Here is a 22,640-nt window from a genome sequence, read left to right as displayed (position 1 = left end):
GTGAATCAAAATATAATTCCCCTATAATAAATAAAGACATTTATGGACATTTCTAATGAATTACCATATAATGGATATGGAAGCTATGAGAAACAGAATGAACTTTCTGGCTTCAGGACACAAACTGAAGTTCCTTTGTTGAATAAACCTGATGTCAAACCTATTTTGTCATTTCCTTTTCTCTCTTCAAAGAATCAGATACATTGGGTTGGTGCAAAAGTAATTGCAGTTTTGCATTGCTGAAACTTGTTTGATATTTGCATACATTCTTAAATAAGTGTGGTTAAGTTATACATCATTTTAATGTGCATTTCTTGCTTTATGTTTTTTTGCTAATGGCTTATTACTTCCTGTTCATATTTACTTTAGACTATGGAAATGATGATAGACAAAAAGCAAATTCAAGCAATTTGCTTATTTGTGTTGAAAATGGGTCATAAAGCAGCAGAGAACATTTGCAACATCAACAACACATTTGGCCCAGGAACTGCTAATGAACGTACAGTGCAATGGTCGTTTTACAAAGGAGACCAGAGCTTGAAGATGAGGAGCACAGTGGCTGGCCATCAGAAGTTGAAAATGACCAAGTGAGAGTAACCATCGAAGCTGATGCTCCTAAACTACACAAGAAGTTGTGGAAGAACTCAACATTGAGTATTCTACAGTCGTTAGGCATTTGAAGCAAATTGGAAAGGTGAAAAAGCTCAATAAGTGGGTGCCTCATGAGCTGACTGAAAATCAAATAAATCGTCGTTTTGAAGAGTTTTCTTATTCTACACAACAACGAATCATTTCTCAATCAGACTGTGACATGCAACACAAAGTAGATTTTATACGATAACTGGCAACAACTAGCTCAGTGTTTGGACAGAGAAGCTCCAAAGCACTTCCCAAAGCCAAACTTGCCACTAAAAAAAGGTCATGGTCACTCTTTGGTGGTCTGCTGCCAGTGTGATCCACTACAACCTTCTGAATCCTGGTGAAACCATTACAACTGAGAAGTATGCTCAGCAAATCAATGATATGCACCGAAAACTGCACGCCTGCAGCTGGCATTGGTCAACAGAAAGGGCCCAATTCTCCACAACAACACCCGACTGCACATCATACAACCAACACTTCAAAAGTGCTGGGCTACAGTTTTGCCTCATCCGCCACATTCACCTGACCTCTCTCCAACCTACTACCACTTTAAGCATCTCAACAACTTTTTGCAGGAAAAATACTTCCACAACCAGCAGGATGCAGAAAATGCTTTCCAAGAATTTGTTGAATCCCTGAGCGTGGATTTTTAGGCTACAGGAATTAGCAAACTTATTTCTTATTGGCAAAAATGTTTTGATTGTAATGATTCCTATTTTGATTAATAAAGATGTGTTCAAGCCTAGTTACAATGATATAAAATTCAAGGTCTGAAACCACAGTTCCTTTTGCACCAACCTAATATTTCCAGTTGCTTACGGTTCTGGGTTATCATGGTTTTAACACACTTAATATTTTGTGTGGAAAAGGCTGACAATTTTAGTGGTTTAGCCAAGAAGTCTGCATTATGAATAAGGTTCACTGACTTCTTTCAAAATACTTTGCCATCTTCGAAATGCCTAAAACATATTCTTCCATACATGATAAAATTACTTCCAAATTTATGGATTTCCTGACATTTGAATAAACCACTAAAAATAGCATGACTGTAGTTTATTCCCTTAAAAGAGTTCTTATAACTTTGAGCATTTCTGTCTTCTCAGATTTTATAGCTTATGTACGAATTTAAACATGAAAAATACCAAATAATTTACGAGAATAGAATGCTTTAAATTTTGAAAGTCTACAAATATTTCCCAAGCATCAACCATGTTCCTAGAGCTGGTGTGGTTCCTAGAGCTCAGGGTGGAGAAGACACTGAGGCTCTGACAGTCTATCAGGGAGGACTGTATACAAAGGCAGTAGGTTCCAGGACACAGCATACCTTGTTTAAGAGCACCTTCTCCTGCTCGGATGAAAGAGATTTCATTGGAATCAACCATGTGGTGTGCTCCATCTTGCAGGACAAACCGGAGCCCTGAGAGTTTGTGTCCAGAAAGAGGGCCCTTCTCACAGGCACCAAAAAACCCCTGTAATGAATACAACTCTAGAATAAGCAGATTTCACTTGCAGATACTGTACCAAGAACCTCCAAACATTTCAGCATTTGGAAGTTTAATATTTTTATGTATGTTATATTCCCTCCTCAAAAATTTGTATTTAAAAGTTTAACAACTTTACTAGTGAAATTTTATTATTGTGGCATCTGGATGAGAAATCCCCTTGGAAAAGCTACTACTTAAAGGTGTGAGCTGTTTTGAAGGTGATGCTGAGAGCAGTAATGATCACTTGCTCATAACCTCATCTTCAGGGATTACTTAACTCTCTTATCTCATTATAGAGAGAGCATGAGCTTAAGTTTACAACAGGGATTCCCTACCAAAACACTTCATCAATACTGACATTTATTCAACAGACATGTCAAGCCCCTTCTATATATCTATTGCAGATTTGCCTCATTTCCAGACCAGTATGCTATAGCTATAGAGTTACATTATATCAGTAAGAATTAGAATTAAAAGATAATTTCAGGATTGTACAACTCTGTAAATTATAGGAAACTGATGCTATTGCAGAGGATCTATTTGGAGAAATGCAAATGGATTCTGCATTGTGGAGAGTGCAACTGATTATTGCCATGTGGGTACTGATCCATTTTGCATCTACCTGTAAATTTATTCAGCATACTTGACTGCCTCTGTGTGTGTGTTCTTTAAATTCTCCTATGAATGGGCTGGTATACCTTATTGGTTCCCACATTAATAAGTTAAATAAACTCATAAAATTAAAAAAAATAAAGGTAATTTCAGGGAACAGATGTAGCTTAGTGGTTGAGTGCCTGTATGAGGTCTCAGGTTCAATTCCTGGTACCTCCGAAAAAACAAAACAAAAACAAAAGCTCATTAAAAATTTTTGAAAAGCATCATAAGAGCTTCATTGAGGCATAATTACTCTAAAATAAACTCTACTACACATTTAAAGGGTACAATCTGATAAACTTGCAATTCTTTCCATGCAGTCATTTAACAAATATTTGTAGAGCTCCTTCAATTTAAGCTAGTTTTTTCTTGGCGAGACCATCAATTGACACATATAGTACAATATATTTTTGATATTTTCAAAACTGTAAATTATACATGCTGAAAAATACCTAAGCTCCACTGCACCTACATTCGTTTTGGAAATAGAAGATACTGAAAAATGTGTAAATAATGAAATATTGCCTTGAAACAAAAGTATAATGAAATATATTAACACTTACAAAAAAAATGTTATTGGCATTGAAACCAAAATTATACGCTGTTAATAAAGATTTTTAAGTTAAAAAAAAAAAAGAACCCAAACCCAACTTATATGAGTAAACAGTTGCTAAAGGTTTACAACAGCCTAAAGAGAGTGGCCTAGAAAACAAATATACAACTAACCTCTTAGATGTGCAAAACAATTCACAATTCCCAAAGAATTGTCACATAATCTTTTCTGCTCCTCAGTTTTGGGAGGGGTATGTTCAAGTTTTTTACTCTCAGTTTACAAATGAAGAAACTGCTTCTGAACACTGTGATTTACCAAAGACCACAGAAACCAAATAGCAGAGATGATAGCAGAACCCAGGTGCTGGGAATTCTATGAAATGAGATTCTACTACAATAGTACACATAAACTTTTATAAGTCCTTAACTACTGCAAATTTTAATTGCTGATCATAATCAATGAATTAGTCTCAATTTATCAAGAGAAATGTGAAAACTAGCTATGATTAAGAAACAGGATGACCTCCCATTATTATCATAGCACATATTCATAACTCTTGAACTTAATGAATTAAAGATTCTAAATCAGATGGAAAGCTTATCAGATAAAGAAGCAAGACTATAAAACAAACTGGAAGACAATGAAGTATGCTTTGATTCCTAATAAATGATTTCATAAAATGCAAGAAAGATTTTTTTATTTTGTTTTTCGTTTTTACCTTTTCCACAGCAGGCACAAACTGTTTTGGAACATTTGCCCCAAATGTTTCATCTGAAAACTCCAACTTAGTGTAGTTCTCTGGGTCCAGAGGCTCCAGTATACCTATCACTTTCCCATACTGGCCTGCACCACCAGATTGTTTTTTATGTGTAAACTCAAACCTGAAAGGACAGAGAAAAAGCAACACAGCATTATATAATTACCCAAACTAAATAACTCCTATTTTAATTTAAACAAAAAGCTACAAATCATCATTTCCCTTCCACCATATGGTGGCCCCGTTATAAAACTTTATTGTAGAATTTGTTTTTTAAAAGAATCCTTTCTTTTCAGATTTTATTTGGGGGTATGAGTGGGAAACATCAGCAAAGTAATAAACAGTTTTCCTTAATTCTGTCAATTCTGAATTTCACAAATAAAGTAAAAGTCAAGTCATTAAAATAAAAAGGGCAGTCAAAGGTTTTTGTTCTAGTAACCTACATTCTAGAGCTTACCCACTTCTTTTGGAATATAGTTCTCCCCTTAAATCCCATAACCAGGAACAGTTACTTGAAAATAGGAGCTCTGACAGCCACAGTTAATTTTTCAGGTAGTTCCCTATTTGATTTTACTACTTGCACATTAGAAACTGACTCAATAATTAATGAATAATGACAAGATGAAAGACTAAAATAATCCATTCATAGATACTTACATGGACACAAGTCAGGATATACTTCAACTGACTAATGACAACATAAATGGAATATAATAAGCATTTTATATACTTATTATACATATGTAAACAAAGGTTCTTTCATTGAAAAGACATCTCATGAATATGCAAGACATTTCTTCCTTTAAAGTGAAAACTTCCTCAACACCATAAGATGGAAGAGGTTAGCTGCTTTCAGAATTATCTGCAGATAACTGCAGGTAAATGGACATTAATGGGTATGTGTTCTTGTGTACAGATCACTGAGTGGTTTGGAACTGATAGGACATATCATCTTATAATAGGTAGATTTCACAGAAAGCCTAAGTGTGATCGTGCCTTATTAAATGTCTTTAAATAAGACATCTTGTCCTAGTGGTCAAGAGTGTCAGGATGGGGAAGTACACAAAATCCTGAAAAGTTAATATTCCTGGGAGGGGAAAAAGCTATCAGAACTCAGAGAAGGAAAGCAGAAGGGAAAACAACTGCCAAGTCACCAGGGAATTATGGAAGGGATTCCCAAACTGTGGTCAGCTGACATATTCTTAGGAATACAGAGTTCTCTGTAAAAACATTTTTAATTTTGTTTTGAATTTGACAATAATATAGCATCTATATAAAAAATACTCTAGATCTGTGCTGTCAGTATGGTGATCACTAATCACAGCTATTTAAACTTAAATGAACTAAAAAATAAATAAACTAAAAATTTCTGTTCCTCACTCACACTAGCCACATTTCAAGTGCTCAGCAGATGCATGTGGAGAATGGCCACTATACTGATGTGCACAAAAACAGAAGATTTCCATTGCTGCACAAAGTTCTATTAGAAATTATAGCAAGGAGGGCCAACCCACAAACAAGAATTCCATGCAGTTTCAGGGACCTATCTGAATTTATAATAAAGTTGGTGACAAACAATGCAACACTTAACTGCTAGGCACATGCTAAGCACTTTTTATGGACTGTGTTACTCATTCTTCCACACAAGCAGGTACTATTTTGATATCCATTTTACAGACAAGAAACCTGAGGATCAGAGAAGCTACGCAACTTGCCCAATATGACACACCCATTAAATGGCAGAATCAGGATTTACACCAAAACCAATGCCCTTAACCACTTTTTTCTAGAAGGCTAATAAGAAAAGGATAAATGTATAAATGATCCATTCACTCCAAAAGCTATGAAAGGGCACTACGTGAAGACAGATTTTGCAATAGTTTAGATAAGAAATAGGTGGAAGAACTAAGGCATCACTTGGCAGGCATGCTAAAGATAAAAGAACCCATATCTCTATTGTCAGACCAGTGGCGTTTTGTGAGAGGCAGTTCAGTTTGGTAAAACATCATCTCTCACATTAAAATTTATGGTACTCAGAATTGTGATAGTTTTGTTTCTTACCTCTAATTTGTACATTTGTTTTGACTATAGCCATACCAAAATTACAAGTATAAATACTTAGTTTTATGCTCATAGTTACATAAAATAATAAAAATAACTAGCTTCATTACTAAAAACCCATAATAATTTTGTTAACAATAAAGGCCATCCATATATTATTCAAGTTTGGATATGCTATTAATAGACTGATGACTAACCACTCATAAAGCTTAAGTAACGAAATTTCAAGGACCAAAATACAGGAATGAAAAATGAGGTTCTCTTAAAATAGTTTTATTTATTTGACATCTAAACAGGCAGTTAGTTTTTAAAAAAGCATGTAATAATTAGGGAAATGCAAACCAAAATCACAATGAGATATCACTTCACATCTACCCAGGATGGCTATTATTTAAAAACCAAACGAAATAACAAGAGTTGGTGAGAATGTGGAGATATCATAACCCTCGTGAATTGTTGGTGGGAATGTAAAATGGTGCAGCCACTGTGGAAAACATTTTGGTGATTCTTTGAATTACCATAGGACCCAGCAATTCCACTTCTAGTTAGCTGGAGTTCCAGCTCCAAAAGAGCTGGAAACAGGAACTCAAACAGATACTTGTATACCAATGTTCACAGCAGCATTATTCACAATAGTCATGAGGTAGAAACAACCCATGTGCCCATCAATGATAAATGGATAAACAAAATATGAGGTATACATATACTTCAGAATATCATTCAACTGTAAAAGGAATAACGTTCTGATACATGCTGCAATTTGGATGAACCTTAAAATGATTTCTGAGTGAAATAAGCTAGGTACAAAAGGACAAATATTGTATGATTCCATTGATATAAAATATTTAGAATAAGCAAATTCATGGTGACAGAAAGTAGATTAGGGGTTACCAGGAGTTGGAGGTGGATAGAAGGAAATGGAGTCGTTATTGCTATTAGTAAGTACAGAGTTTTTGTTTGGAGCGATGAAAAACTGTGGCAATGGAGGCTGGTAATGGTAGTACAACATTGTGATGTATTAATAATTAAAACCAATACTTAAAAATGTTTTAAATAGGAAATATTATGGTATATATGTTTCCACATAAATTATTTTTAATTTATTCTGGGGGGCGTGGAGCTCATATTTCTAAGATCAGTGAAGAGAGGGAGTTATATTTTTTTTATTTCTCGTGAAGCAAAGTATATAATCCCCCAAATTAATATTTTAATTTGCAGCCTCTCATACCCTGACTCAAGCAGAACTCCCGCAGCCCCACAGAAAGTTAAAGATGAGCAAGTCTGTTTCCTGGATTTCCACAAGGGAAAGGGGAAAGAAGGAATCTAATCACTAACTGGAGCACCTTTGCCCCGTAAACCGTGCTGAACACTGCGGGCGGTGTTTAAGGAAGCTGTGCTCCCAGCTGCAAGTGAAGCAACCAGACTCTCCTTCCCCTCCACTGGGAGGAAACTGGAGGCTCCAGAGGAGACGCCCTATAACGTCAAAGGCCATTGGCCGTCTCCGCGCTTTTGTAAAAGTTAATAAAAGGAAGGATGAAGCCCCCGCTGGCCTAGCCCAACAACTCTCTGTCGCCTGAATAGTGGCCAAGCATCTCCTTCAGCAAAATAGACCCGGAGAACAGCCGGCGACCAAGGGCGGGGCGGCGCTGGCAGGCGCGGGCGCCGGGCTCTCCACCGCGGCTTCCGGAGTCGGCAGGGGACGCAGGCGGGCGGCGGGGCGCTGCAGCTCGGGACCCGCCCCAGCCCAGCCCAGCCCAGCAGGGCGTGCCGGCTCCTCCGCCCCGGCCACCCGGCAGCAGGCCGGACGCGAGTCCCGGCCCGGCCCTCTTAAACCAGAGCCATCCCGCGGTCGCCCCAGCGTCGCTCACCCAGAATGGAGATCAACCCGACGCACTTCCCAGCCTCCAGGGCGGCCTCGGTGGCGGTGAACTGCATAAACTACCAGCAGGGGACCCCCCACAAGGTGTTTCTGGTGCACACGGTCCAACAAGCCAGCATGGAGGTGAGTCCGCGGCGGGGGCGGCGGGCAGGCGTGGGCTCCGGTGGGCTCTCCTTCCCTGCACGCGCCGAGGTCTCAGCCTCGCGCCGAGCGTAGCCCACCCCGCCCCGCTTTAGAACTCGCATTCCTAGGGGAGAGCCTACACTCCAGTCTCAGGGGACAGCCCGAGGTGGTTGTTTTCAAGTTTCAAGGCAAGGCAGACACATGGGCACAGTGTATACAGACAGACTGTTACAGTCTGGACCATCAAAACGCCCGTCTTCCAAACGAATCCCCACTCCCAAACTTTAAGATTTTGACTCAGCGAAGAGGAAGAGCACGCAAGTGAAACTGACAACCAAAGTCCGAGAGGCATTGTACAGGATAGCTTCCTTTACCTACCCGAACGTCACCGCCGCTACCTGAAATGATGGGCTGCCTCTGGCTCAGGTGTTAAAATAGTGCCTCAGCAATCACTAACTAGTTTGTCTCTATTTTACTAAAATCTAATGGGTAGGATAGTATCCCTTATTTATATGACAATTTCAACTGTGAACAGACTGTAAGACCTGACAGAGACTGGATGCTATTTTCAAACTGTACCAGATAAATGGACGTTGTTCTGAAACTGCAGTTAACACAACATAAGTATAAACCTTCAATCAGTATCTTGATTTAAAAATGAAATACCTAAACGTTTCTCTTACAATTATAAAACTTGTTCAAGTGTCATTTTGCAGGTCCACTAATACACAAGTAAAAACAATATTCCAAACACTTTGCAGCTAATCTGCCTCAAGAGAATCACCTTCACTGAACACTACTTAGAGGGTAAACAGACCTTTATAAAAGACATTTTTTCAAGGATGTATCTTACTTGCCTTTAGAATTAAAAACTGTTTCAAAATATCTTATGTAGAGAATTTAGGATCACATAACCAGAAGCTAAAGTCGTCTGGTACTTGAAGGTGAGTTATGCAGACTCTATATTTTATTTGTATGCTTTTATCGAACCCATTTGTTTGCATCCAAAATAAACCTGACATAGGACTTTCTGAATTAGATGTTACATTCATGGTAACATGCCTTTTTCAAGTCAAAGTCTCTAAACTCCCCACCAACCAAGCCCCAACACTACAAGAATTGAGTTATTATATTTTTTCTCTCCCCACCACATCTTAATTTTAGGATATTCCGGGAAAAGGACATAAATATCACCTTAAATTTTCTGTGGAAGAAATTATCCAAAAGGTAAGTGAACTCTATCCATCGTTACTAAATAAAAGTTGATTCTAAATATTCCAGATATCTTTGCTGATTAAATCACAGGATTAGTTTTTACTTTTTTCTTTTTCTTTTTTAAGTTGATGTGAAATCCCTGCCTCTAAAAAATATGGGTAAAGCTTATAAGGGTTGGCTTTTACTATCTTTATGTAGTCCAAGATCCACAAAGTATTTATATTAAGCTACTTGAAAAGCAGACTCTATATTTTCAGTTCATTCAATTTCCTTAAAAATGTTACATATCCACAGGGCAGTCTTGAATGAGGGAGTAAAATAATTAATTATGAGGGAGTAAAATAATGTATTATCCTGTCGTGATCACTTCCCTTTGTCTCCCTTTCTCATTCTGTTTTTGATTGAGAACTTAAAGAAAGCAAGTGCTTTCAGATATTTTTCAGCAATATAATGGCCAACCAATACCACTGTACAGATAAGAATTTTTCTGTAATGGGGCAGGGAAAAATTGTTTAATTATGCAACTGTCAAATTACTAAAGAGACAAACTTAAAAGGAACTGCAATTTTTACCATAACTACCTTGAAATTAAACAAAAAACAAAAAACAAACTTGCCCTTTGCATGAGCATAATTCAGAAGAGAGCAGGCTAACATACGGAGATTTATTAAGTAGCATTTGAGCTGATAGCCATCTTGACAAAGCAAAACCATGTGCTACAGTCTTTTAAGTTTACATCTAGATATAGATTGCTGTATCAGGGTTTGAGAGAATTTCTGCACTTTCAGGAGCAGAGCAAGAGTAATGGAAAAACTTAAAAAGTAACCAGTGTTTGGGGTCAGTATACACAATAAGATTAAAATCTGGCCTTGCAAATGGACATTCCATTACTACTGAAATAGGGCTCAAAATTATAAAATGGACTTAAAAGATTAGTTATATCTATTTTAGGACATTTAAATGATACTTCTAGAAAGGTTCTAGTAGGACAAGTCTAATTCGATACCTATGGAACTAGGCACTCTGAAGTCAGATCTGATGGAATACTATTACGGGCAGTACTTTAAATTATATATCTCAAAGAATGATAATTAGTAATGGATGGCCATCTGTATTTTTGAAAAACTGTCTCAAATAGCAAGTAACAGTGAACTGCACAGCTGAAGTACTTTATCCTCCAGTGGGACAAGATACTGCACCAGAAGTCAATTTCACATTTGAAGGAGAAATTGGAAAGAACCCAGATGCAGAAGATACTACATTTTATCAAAGACTCAAGTCCATGAAGAAACCACTAGAAGCACAAAATATTCCAGGTAAATAAATACGGCATGGGAAAATAATTTTTTTTTTTTAACTTTAAACTCAATCTCAATTATCTATGCTCAAAATTTTAGATGTTAACTTTATCTTGGAAATATACTGGCTTTTGCAGAATTATTCATTAGCAATCTAATTCAACAAAAAGAGGCCCTGGACTTTATAGAGCCATGGCTGAATTAAATTATTTTCTTGCACACATCTGAAAGAAACTAAGATGTGACTTATAATTTAGATCTTTTTGGAAAGGTTGGTACTGTATATATGAAATAATTACATTAATCATATAAATATTTCCCCCACCAGACAATTTTGGAAATGTATCTCCAGAAATGAAGCCAGTTCGCCATTTGGCATGGGTTGCCTGTGGTTATATAGTATGGCAGAATTCTACTGAAAATACATGGTATAACATGGCAAAAATTCAAACTGTCAAGCAAGTGGTAAGTCACTTCTATAAATATTACTATTAACAGGGTTAATAATTGTGGAAAGTGTTATTTATCATTAAGGATTGGACCCTTGAGTCATTTTGTACTTCAAATAATGAACCCGGTATTTTGAAGGAGAGGTCAGTTACAATCAAGGCTAGAGAAGGTGAACAGTTGTAGAAAGAATCCAGAGCAACAGCAGCTGGTCCAAAAAGTCACTTGGCTTAGAGATACAAACCACAGGCCTGGTTTGCCCCAAACTTACATACCTAATATGTTAGTTTTGTGTTCCCTGCTGATGACTAGGCAGCGTAACAGTAGCAAGTCAAAGCCAAGGATTTTGATCAAACACTTTCTACTGATAAGTAATTTCCAGATTGCACTTTTGAATGGTACCAGAGTAATACTAGTTCTTAACCTTTCATGTTAGGCAAGTCCAATCTGACTACGATGCTTTACTCAAATCCCCTTCTAGAGGAAAAAGGTTTAAGTAGAAGGAAACAGAAGAATCTTAGTTCCACTATATACTTCTAAAGAATGTCCCCATCATTAATCTCCTATACAAAGATTCTTAGTGCCAGTTTTTGTGGTAGTCATAAACAAAGCTGGTTATTTGATAGTGAATTTAGACTATTTTTTCCTGGCCTGGATTTCTGTTCCTTTTTGTCACTTCTTGCAGTTTTCAACAGAGTGAAGTCTTGAGTTGGAATTTGGCATTAAGTTTTGTGCTTAACATGATTATTTGCTTTAACAACGTGAAGTTTTGTGTTCAAATTTCTATAGTCATACAATGCTGAAATCATCTCTGCTTTTTTCCCCTCTACTGAAATGGTGATCCCACAGCTACCCAGAGACACAACTGGCATTTTTCCCCAGCAGTTGGCCTGAACAAAAATATTAGCTTCTTGGTCTTAGTGAAACTTGCTGTACTGTCTCTAAAATAGTTGTACTACTTATTCTTTAGCTAGCTTTATCTGAATTTCTTTGATAACTCATTTAGTCATAATTTACAACTTCATATTTTACTTGTTCCTACCTTTATGCTTTCTTAAATCTGATTGATGACTATTTAGAACTGCTTCATTTATACCTTAGAGAGGGGTAAGAATAAATTCTTTGATTTTAGCTTTGCTAAGAGGATAAAAAGGAGAAAAAAAAATCCAATTAGTATCTAAAGAAAAACAGTACAAAGAAATCGCAACAAACACTTTCAGTCAGTTCCAGAAAAGAAAAAGATTTCAGTTGACTTGTTCAGCTTGTTGGCAACAAACTGCAAGGCAGCTGGAGTATCTTTTCTCCAAAGGCTTTTGCAACATTGTTAGATATATGCCTATAGCCGCTGGAGGGCAAGACACCCAATTACAATACTCAGAGTGGTGCCAACTACCTAACAAATATGAATGGGCATTTTGGGAAATAAAGCAACTTTTCTTAATGCATTTTCACAGACACTGACCTTGGTTACAACATTGCTATAGGGATAGTAAGGCCTCATTGGTTCAGGTTATAGAGGCCATAAAATCACAATTATGATTCTTAAACCAATGTTTTTAGCAAAATATGCACAAGACGGTGCTAGTAATTTTATGAAAGAAAGCCCCCCACCAAATTGAAGTTTTAAGGCATTAATGAAAATCTCAACAACAACAAAGAGGGTTTACCTGGCCTCCACCAGCCTCTGTCAATAAGGGGGAAAAAAATCACTGCCTCAGGCTATATTATAATGTATAATTTTAACTATTGAGATCCACAATGTAAGAAACCTTAGTGATTTTTACACTATTTTTAAAGGACATTTTTTGTTGGTACTTTCAAAGATTATTTCAACATACAAAACAGAAAGTAAATTACACTTTTAAAAAACTACTTTTATCTGACCGTGGGGCCACATTTATAATCACTACTATGTTAACACTTGGAATCTAGCAATCCATCATATATAAGCATGAAGGAGCCTTAAGCAAAGCTTTCATAGCCATGGTTTTACTAAGGTGATGCAGTATTTCTGTGTAGCTGATGATATACTTTTCATTTCCAAAGGAATAAGCACTAAAGATCAAAGCTTTAATTACAAAATCAATCACATAACCACATTCATCACATTTTAAGTTTTCTCAAAGAAGTTCTCTTGTAAAATTTGTTTGCTTTAATGCAGACCTTCATTTGAGTAGTTAATCCCTTAAGACTTTTCTGAACAATGGAAACGTTAAGGTTTCTGAAATAAATGACATTGTAATGCTAAGTGGCCACTGTAATTAACTTGGAAATAAAAAAGCAAAAGGATAAACAATCTTTAGACTGAAAACAATTGTTTTTTGTTTGAAAAATCATGAATTAGATTGTTTGAAAAATCATGAATTTAAAATGTAGTTGAAAGAATATTTATTTAGTGCAAGAGAAGAGTTTATCAGTCAGGCTAAATGGAAATAAATTATGACATGCAGTTTTCATTTTTATCTAAATGGAAGTATTATAATCATCTACTAATAAAAACTGATTTTTAAAATTAAAATGTCATTTCTACCAATTATTAATAAAGTTTTCACACCAAGCTTTATTTTTTTGTCATAGCAAAGAAATGATGACTTTATTGAATTAGACTACACCATTCTACTTCATGACATGGCATCTCAGGTAAAGTATCACTTACCTTTATTTGATGCCACTTTGAAAACAGACAAGTTTTATAGGCATAGTTGTTTTATTTATTAGGCTTTTAAATCAGAATTCATGTTAATTCAGACAGGCACCACATCAAAGTATATTTTGTAGCAATTTTAACTTTATAAGGATTGCTTGTCACTAACAAAATATAAGATCAATTGTGTTATCTTCAGTATTCTCTGAATTTTATCATGGCATTGGTTTTCTTTACTTGCAGGAGATTATTCCCTGGCAAATGCAAGTTCTCTGGCATCCGCAATATGGGACTAAAGTAAAGCATAATAGCCGTCTGCCAAAGGAAGCACTCCAGAATAAACCATGACCCGACACTGAATGAAGTGCAACATGCTTATCAATAGTGCATGCCAGTCTTCACCGGTATCTAGCTTCACTTCAATGTCATTTTCTATACATGTCTCAATTACAGTATAGAACTATACAGATTCCAAAATAAAAAGTATCTCTGTATAAAAATGTGTTAAAATACATAATGCTATATAAATTCCATAATAAAGTTTCAATTCCAGTCTTATGTTTAATTATACTGCATACTTACGGTACAGGGGCAGTAATAGTCTCTCTAAAGGCAACTCTTGGCTTTCCTGTGATACAAGGACAGCCATATTCTCTTTCCATCCTCTGAAAAAGGGGGGGATGGGAGGAGGAAGGGTTGGGAGAGGCAGGTTTAGAATAAAGTATTTTTCCCACAAAAATATATAGTAAAATCTTAAATCTTTAATTCTTTTACAGAACTTGTCAATTCTTACATATGGTAAAGTGATATTTACCAGAACTTAACCAATCTTTTCTTCATAAGCAAATTAATGCTATAAATAATTTTATGGTAAAATTAAATTTAAAAAGTAAACTGAAAAAAAAATCCTAAGCATCTTAAATACTCTAGAGACATTCATTTAAATATAATAGATTAGCAAAATATAAATCTTAAATCCTAATAAGGATTAGATACATGATAATTAAGCCATGCAAACTGCATTTACAGATTATATAAATGCATTCCAATTTAAACTGATTTATACTTACCTCCAATTAATCTACCCACTAAACCTTTACCATTGTTACATATTATTATAAAGTAACTATGTAAATATATTGTCATAGCTTTTCCACTATCTGAGCTTTAAAGATGTGATCACACAAATATTTTTTAATCGTAAGTCATATACCATTTCTCTTTATTCATACATATAACATGCCTTTTCTTATAATAGTTTTCCAGTATTGAGTTGAAAGTAAAATAGGCAAGAAATGGCCTGAAGAGTAGGTACCGATGGGCAGGTTTTCTAAGCAGCTTTCTCCTTGCAGGTTATCTCCCTCAGGGTAGGACCAGATTCTACATGACCCAATTTACAGGGCCTGGGGATGGATGGACTGTCCTGTTGCAAATCCTTGAACCTAGATCCCAAAAGTCCTCAATGTTTTACAAATAAAAAGATGTAGAGATCAGAAATAATTAATTTGTAGCACACAGTGGAGAAAGCAGTATATCATATCTGTATATAAACCAGAGTAAGACTTGAAGAACCACCTTTAGTTTATGGCCATTAGATTGAGAATTGTTGACTTTTACTCTTAACAAAACATAGTAATAAACTGAACTCAATTTAGCTTCCTTGTTATTCATTACCTGAGCATAGATTTCCAGGTGTAGTTCCCCCATTCCAGATACAATTGTCTCTTTGTTTTCGGTGTCATAGTGGACTCTAAAGGTAGGATCTTCTCTTGTAAATCTGCTAATACCTTTTGAAAATTTTTCTAGATCATTCTTTAAAAAAAAGAAAGTCATTATACATTTTACTAAGCAAACAGTGAAATTTCTGAAAAAACTACACCAAAAGTTAAGGAAAAAAATTATCAACATCTAGTTCCTAGGAACTAACACCTTTTGCTTCATATGTGCAACTTAGATATCAACACAGCCAAGAGGCAACAGCAAGTTGATAGAATTTTCTTTCCATGCCATGATAGAAAACAAGAGTCTAAGACTTACCCCTCTAAGCCCTTTCCTATTACTCTGACAAAAACTGCCCATTTGTGGTTGAATATAAAGCAGAAATTTGAATCTCGGTTACTTTAGAAATCTTATGCATAAACATAATCAAAGGAATCGGCAATTTTACTAAGTCCTATGGTAGATTCAAGCAGGATAACTAAGAGCAACAGCAAGGCAAATGTCACACTCCTTTTCAAAACTATCTGCTTGGAGGGAGTATGATACATCATTTCACTTAGATGATTCCCTGTGTAGTAGGCAGAATAATGGCCCCCTAAAGATGTCCTAATTCCCAAAGCTGGGGACTGACTCCTGGGCCACTCTCTTAGGCTTCTGCGTTTTCCATGCATTAGCCAGGTTCCACAAGAAGCAGCCTTGCCACCACCACTGGGCTTTACACGGTAACATCCTTCTTTGATTTAAATTAGTTTACTCCAGGGAGCAGATACATTTAACTTTTTAATGTATAAACAACTCCAAGATACCAAAACACATTTTGGATATTAATGCTTTGGATTTCCTTTGTTATTGTGAACCATCAAGTGAAATGTATTACACAAACTCTGGATTTAGGAATGAATACTTTGAACTTCTAACCCTACTTATTTCTCAGAGGGAAAAAAGCACACAATTTAGCAAAGCACTTGAAACAAACTATGGTATCTTACTGAGGTTCACCTTTCCTCAAATTTCTGCCACCTCAACATTACCTTTTTTCTTCCAGGAAAAAAGCCTGGAAAATCTCAGGGTTCCTCAAAATTGATTAAGTAGTAGCTGTTAATATATCCCAGATGATAATAAATTAGAATAGGTTTTATAAATGATAGTTCCCAGATGACAAGAGGTCACAAAATGTTCAGTTGATCCACAAATGAATGAATTTCAACATACTGTATATTGTCACTATGAATTTAAGGCAACTTAGGAAGTAAACAATTAGGCTCAAGATCAGGACTAATTCCAATGGCAAGCACTATAAGAGCAGAAACTATTCAAGGTAATTTTGGTTTTGTAAAAAGCTAAATGACATCAGACCCAATTATAAAACAGTTATATTTGAATGAGAAAAATAAAAGCCTTGTTAACAGGCTTTCCACGTTATAATCAGATAATTACTTCCTAACTACCACAAAATCTGAAGATATAATTCACGATGCAATTAAATCAATGCAGTATTCCAATGAACTTTACAGCAGGGTTTTACTTCAAATTAGGACAAATGCCCTTTTCCCCTTTTCTATTAGAATCCAAGAAGTTAGATTTGCCATTCTGAAGCCACGGACGTAGTAAAGAGGTATAAAAGCATAGTCTGGTGAATACTTTAACACCATCCATTTCTTCAAATATACTCAGGTATTACTACTAGGAACAGACTGGTAAATTAAAAAGATAACCTCAATAATAAAAAAAGAAAATAAAAACCATATAACTAGTGGTTATCATAATATACAATCTGCACTGTGGAAACAAATAAAAAAGAGCTCAATTTTTTAAATTTTGATATACTGAGCTTTAAGTCAACCTCCTACCTTATTGGAAGGCTTCATTGCTATTGAAATGACGGGATCAGGAACATGAATTGACTCCTAAAATATTTTATAAAAGAACAGAAGAGAATTCAAGTACTGTGTGGGTCAGGGACAGATTAAATTTGTCAACGGAATCAAGGACAAACACAAGCCAACATCTTTAGACTAGCTAATATATATTTTGAACTGTTTTTGCATTAAATACATACAAGCATCTACTTATATGGTCTCCCTCTTCCCAAAATATAACAAAAATTACTTTACCTAATAACTTACTCAACATCATTTAAGGCCATTAAATTGATGGATATGGTTAGGTTAACATAATTACTATAATGAAGTCAAATGTTAAGACATGGAATTCTTACTGGCTAATGGCTATATCTGCTATATCAATCTGGGCAAGTTGGTTCACATAACTAAATATACTATAATTGCTAATAAAGGAAATGAAAGGGTACTAGATTATCGGTATTATCTATACCTCATTTAATCATCAAAACTGAGAGACAGGTGTTATTATTCCCATTTTACAAATAAAAGTCATTAAAGGCTTAGAAAGAAGATAAAATAACTTCACCAAAGGCCAGTAGCTAGAATGGGACAGAGGTGAGACCCTAACCCAGATCTATTTGCTCAAATCCTGAGCACTTTCCACAACCTTCACTCCCTTCATAAGCCAATGATAAATATTTAGAGATGACCTTACCAACAATACTCCTGATCTAGAGTCCAAACAAAAATTATATAAATTTCCTTATAGATTGTTTGTAATGTCTTAAATTAACATGTAAAACCATAGTTATTAGAGAATGTTTTATACAAAAAACGAGATTATATAATTATCAAGTCACCATATGATACAAACTCTATCATAGTTCTCATCTGTTAGGGTTGGATGAACTCTTATGTAAAAGCCCCACTACAAATTCCACTGCTGCAAGTTACCTCTCCCCGATGTACTCATAGCATTGCTTTACTGAATACAGGAGACAGACCACCTCATAAACCCATGATGAGAATACAGGCGGGCCTGCCCTTCTACAGGAGAGAAGGGGAATTCAAAGGCAGGAACTTCCTGAGTGTACTGTTTCCCTCAAGATCTCTCAGTGATGAGAAGGGGCCTCTGACTTCCAGAGGGCAGACCATGTGCAGTAAGTCAGATTGTCTAGGGGCATCTTGCCTTCCTAGCATGATTACGTTCTGTCATCCCCAAGTCTAGCTTAAATGTTACAGTTGGGTCTTACAGTTCTCCAGGGGATCAAGGGAAGGGTCCACTCTCTGGCTACTGATTTAATAAAGAAGTAGCACTCCATTGGGAAAAGCCTGATGGTGGTGGCAACAATCAATTAGAGGGAACAGTGGACAAATGGATCTCAGAGTGAAGGAGTCAGAACAACATTATCCAAGTGTATCCAGTGGAGACTTTCCTTCCATGCTAAACCTTGGAGGACTGTGTAACAATTTTACTAAGAAAAATGAAGTAAGTTAGCTTACACAGAGGACTTGGCTTATTAACATCCCAGGAATAAAAACTTTCATGGTTTTCTGAAGTACTAAATGTACTTCATAAAAACACAGACTTCTGAAATTCAAGTGAAGAGCTTAGAAATTAAATGACTTACCATAGAAAGGCCACTATTATGTTTGTTTGTGAATGTGTCCCCACTAGCACAATCGATGCCAAACAATGCACAGATGTCTCCAGCAAATACTTCCTCAACATCCTAAACAAAGAAATAATGTAAAATGATATTTGTAGGTGATACAAATCAAGAAGACATGGACACCAAAAAGTAACTGCGCAATAAATACATTTTACATACAAAAACATGGCAGGATCTTTCACCATCAATTCTACAGAATGAATCGCTAGAACCAATGTAACACTAATGATCATGGCAAGACACATCTTAAGCAGGATCCTTATTTAAACCACATCACAATAGACAAGATTTTACTTTAAATGGGAAAAAGATGCAGAGCTATGACATAAGTTAGAGTATCTGGCAAGAAAACAATCTCATGGTTCTCAAGTTATTCCCACAATCAAGAAGAATGTACTATATGTTCTACATAAAAGGAAGAACTGCAAATAGAGTTTTGAAAACACAGGCAGATGAATGGAGCACATTGTACTAAAAATAGTCTTAGTTTTCCACAGATGCAAGCAGTCAAGAAAACACAGGAAATCTAAGAACAAAGCATTGGTGCCTGCAAGCTTCCTAATTTTTGTCCTTTTATATTGGCAGTTCATTCACAACAGCTGTGGCTGTGAACTCGGGTGAGCATGTTTAAGGAACTGCGTGTGTCACTTTAATGGTTACACAGCTGTATATAATCTTCTAGCTTCTGGGCCATGAAACAGCTGTGAGTAGCACAATCTTTCTACCATGCCCCCTGCTGACTATTTCACAAACAGCATTGCTGCCCAATTTTGAAAGACTGCCTATTCATCTTGCAGAACAGACAAGACTTATGGCCACCACAAATTTCTGAATGTCCTAAGATTTTGCTTAGACCATTAAGTCTCTCCAGAAATATACACCCAAATGGGGAAAAGATGGGAATAGGGACAACATCACCCACTTGGTATTCCTGCCAAGGCCTACTAAGGACCACCTCAGGCCAGGGTAGACTCCATTTAAGAATTTAGGCCATAAGCCAAAGATGATCTCTGAGGCCAGATCTTGAGGGGTTTTATATCTCTGAATTTTGGCATCAACATGGCCTTCTAGGGTTTTCTATAATAGGAATAAAAGCTCTAGGGTTAAGAGGGGTTTTCAGGCCTGCCATATTTCAGATTCTCTGCAAAGTAAATTCATTGGGCAATGTGGGAATTATGAGTGAATTTATTACTCTCACTTACCATTGAAACCAGTTTCACTGTCCTAAATACCTACTATACCCCGTATAACAACAGTTCTTGAAGAAAGTGATGAATCTTGTGTTCTCAGTCTTCGGGAACTGTCCCACCTCCTTAACCGTCGACCTTGAGGAAATGGAGCTAACCCACAACCAGTGGTATAAAAAGCATTCTTAACAACTGCTAATTTAGCCTAGAGTACAAAGCTAGATCAGAGCTGCAATGCAAATAAGAAAGAAGAAAAAAGTTAAGAAAACACTTTAGTTCAAGTAAAAGTAATTTCCTAGTAAGGCTCAGGACAGGAGGAGGGTAGAACTATTTCATCCACATGAGAGATTTCTGATCTCACAAATTCCCTGTACTCACCTCCATCAAGTCAGCATGCATGCGAACCAGCCGCTGTATCCGCACTTTCTTTCTTGTCCTTGTGTTATAGATGGTGTCACCCTTCTTCAACTGTCCCTGATAATTGCGGACATAAGTTAACTGTCCAAATCGACCTGCCTAAAAGTCAAGATTGGGTAAGGGCAAGAAGAATAAAAATTAAACACAAGAATCAAAATTATGGGGAAAACGTCACAATTACCTCTGAATATCTCAATTTTAGTAATTCACCTCACTATTTTAATATTAACTTTGAATATAGGTAAGATAAATTAAGTGGTTATTGTGGCTCTTTCTTGTATCACAATCCAAGAAGCTTCTGCTTTTTCTTAAATAAAAGTTACTAGAAAATTTTTTAAAATTATTTATATAATAAGGATGTATGTCATAACCATCTCTAAATTATTCAAAAGTTCAGTTTATTATATAAGAAATTAAACAAAAAAAAGACAATTATTAGAAAGACAACAAAAATATCAGTTGAAATATGGACAGACTATATTATTTATTTACAACAACCTTTGAGGAAGCGGACTTGGCCCAATGGATAGGGCGTCCGCCTACCACATGGGAGGTCCGCAGTTCAAACCCCAGGCCTCCTTGACCCATGTGGAGCTGGCCCATGCGCATTACTGATGCACACAAGGCGTGCCCTGCCACACAGGGGTGTCCCCCGCGTAAAAGAGCCCCACGCGCAAGGAGTGCACCCCGCAAGGAGAGCCGCCTAGCATTTAAGAAAGTGCAGCCTGCCCAGGAATGGCACTGCACACACGGAGAGCTGACACAACAAAAAGAAACACAGATTCCTGGTGCTGCTGATGAAGACAGACGCAGTCACAGAGGAACACGCAGGGAATGGACAGAGAGCAACTGGTGGGGGGTGGGAGGGACGCAAAACAACCATTGATAATCACCTGGAAAACTATTCAAATAAGATTTATATAAAAGACTGAATATAAAATGAAAAACCAAGGATCAAGAGTTCCTAAATATTGACTCTAACCAATTAGATATGTATTTTAAAGATGTCAAACTTTGTATATTAATTATAGGTTTAGCATAACAGCATTCAAAATCTCAATGGGTATTTTATTTAAAGATTTATTTATTTATTTCTCTCTCTTTCCCTCCCCCACCAGTTGTCTGCTCTCTGTGTCCATTCACTGCGTGTTCTTCTGTGACTGCTTCCATCCTTATCAGCAGTACCAGGAATCTGTGTTTCTGTTTGTTGCATCATCTTGCTGTGTCAGCTCTCCGTGTGTGCAGCGCCATTCTCGGGCAGGCTGCACTTTCTTTCATGATGGGCGGCTCTCCTTACGGGGCGCACTCCTTGCGCATGAGGCTCCCCTACGCAGGGTACACTCCCACATGGCAGGGCACTCCTTGCATGCATCAGCACAGCGCATGGGCCAGCTCCACACGGGTCAAGGAGGCCTGGGGTTTGAACCAGAGACTCCCATGTGGTAGGCGGGTGCCCTATCCATTGGGCCAAGTACACTTCCCCCAATGGGAATTCTTCTAACAATTGATTGGTGATTCTAAAATTCATTAGAATAATAAATAAGTGAAAAAAGAAATTATTGAAAAAACATGGTAATGAGAACCCTGGCATAAAACCCTGATATAATAAATATTCCAAAAATTAAAACGTGCAGAACCGACACAAAATAAATTGAATAACCCATAGAATATAGTATAAATAACTAAAATGTCAACTGCATTTGTCAATAGATGATAAAGGAGGAATTGCAAATCAGTGGAAAAGTACAGGATTGCTGAAAAACTGGTAAATGGACATTTGGTTTTCTGTTTGGAGGCAGGGGGGAAATTTTAGATCCTACCTCACTGCATACGCCAAAATGAATTTGTATTGTATTAATGATTAAACACACACACACATATAAAAAAGAATTAAAAGTAAGCATTTGCCCAAGGTATAGAAAGAGGAAGAATTCTGAGCTTAAAAATGAGAGAATGACTAAGAAAAAAACTGATCTAGTTGACTACATAAAAATTTTAAACTGCTGATTGGGGAAAAAAAAACAATTTTACTAGAGGAAGCTG

General features: G+C 36.5%; 2 protein-coding genes across 2 annotated transcripts in view; one reads left to right on the top strand and one right to left on the bottom strand.

Moving 5' to 3' along the window:
* The window catches only part of GFM1 (G elongation factor mitochondrial 1), a 56,770-nt gene that overhangs the window by 10,572 nt on the left and 23,558 nt on the right, over positions 1–22,640 (bottom strand). The window contains exons 9-15 of the mRNA XM_058295201.1: positions 20,559–20,696; positions 18,952–19,053; positions 17,327–17,383; positions 15,432–15,569; positions 14,340–14,422; positions 4,052–4,214; positions 1,967–2,111 (exon numbers count right to left, since the gene is read on the bottom strand). Of these exons, the coding sequence (XP_058151184.1) occupies positions 1,967–2,111; positions 4,052–4,214; positions 14,340–14,422; positions 15,432–15,569; positions 17,327–17,383; positions 18,952–19,053; positions 20,559–20,696 (826 nt within the window). The remainder of the gene's footprint in view (positions 1–1,966; positions 2,112–4,051; positions 4,215–14,339; positions 14,423–15,431; positions 15,570–17,326; positions 17,384–18,951; positions 19,054–20,558; positions 20,697–22,640) is intronic.
* LXN (latexin) lies at positions 7,900–14,309 on the top strand. Its single transcript, XM_004454410.5, has 6 exons — positions 7,900–8,153; positions 9,318–9,380; positions 10,507–10,684; positions 10,995–11,131; positions 13,691–13,753; positions 14,001–14,309. Exons 1-6 carry the CDS (start codon positions 8,025–8,027, stop codon positions 14,103–14,105), a joined length of 675 nt encoding a protein of 224 aa, XP_004454467.1. The 5' UTR covers positions 7,900–8,024; the 3' UTR covers positions 14,106–14,309.

Source organism: Dasypus novemcinctus, chromosome 4 (genome assembly GCF_030445035.2).
Source record: "Dasypus novemcinctus isolate mDasNov1 chromosome 4, mDasNov1.1.hap2, whole genome shotgun sequence".
Taxonomy (NCBI): domain Eukaryota; kingdom Metazoa; phylum Chordata; class Mammalia; order Cingulata; family Dasypodidae; genus Dasypus; species Dasypus novemcinctus.
Note: the sequence above shows the minus strand (reverse complement) of the source record. Positions and strands in the feature narration are given on the sequence as shown.

Excerpts from the sequence above, each read along its gene's own strand:
- LXN (XM_004454410.5), top strand. The coding sequence starts at position 8,025 with ATGGAGATCAACCCGACGCACTTCCCAGCCTCCAGGGCGGCCTCGGTG. Across the intron at positions 8,154-9,317 it reads TCCAACAAGCCAGCATGGAG|GATATTCCGGGAAAAGGACA; the intron begins GTGAGTCCGCGG and ends TCTTAATTTTAG. Across the intron at positions 9,381-10,506 it reads TGGAAGAAATTATCCAAAAG|CAAGTAACAGTGAACTGCAC; the intron begins GTAAGTGAACTC and ends TGTCTCAAATAG.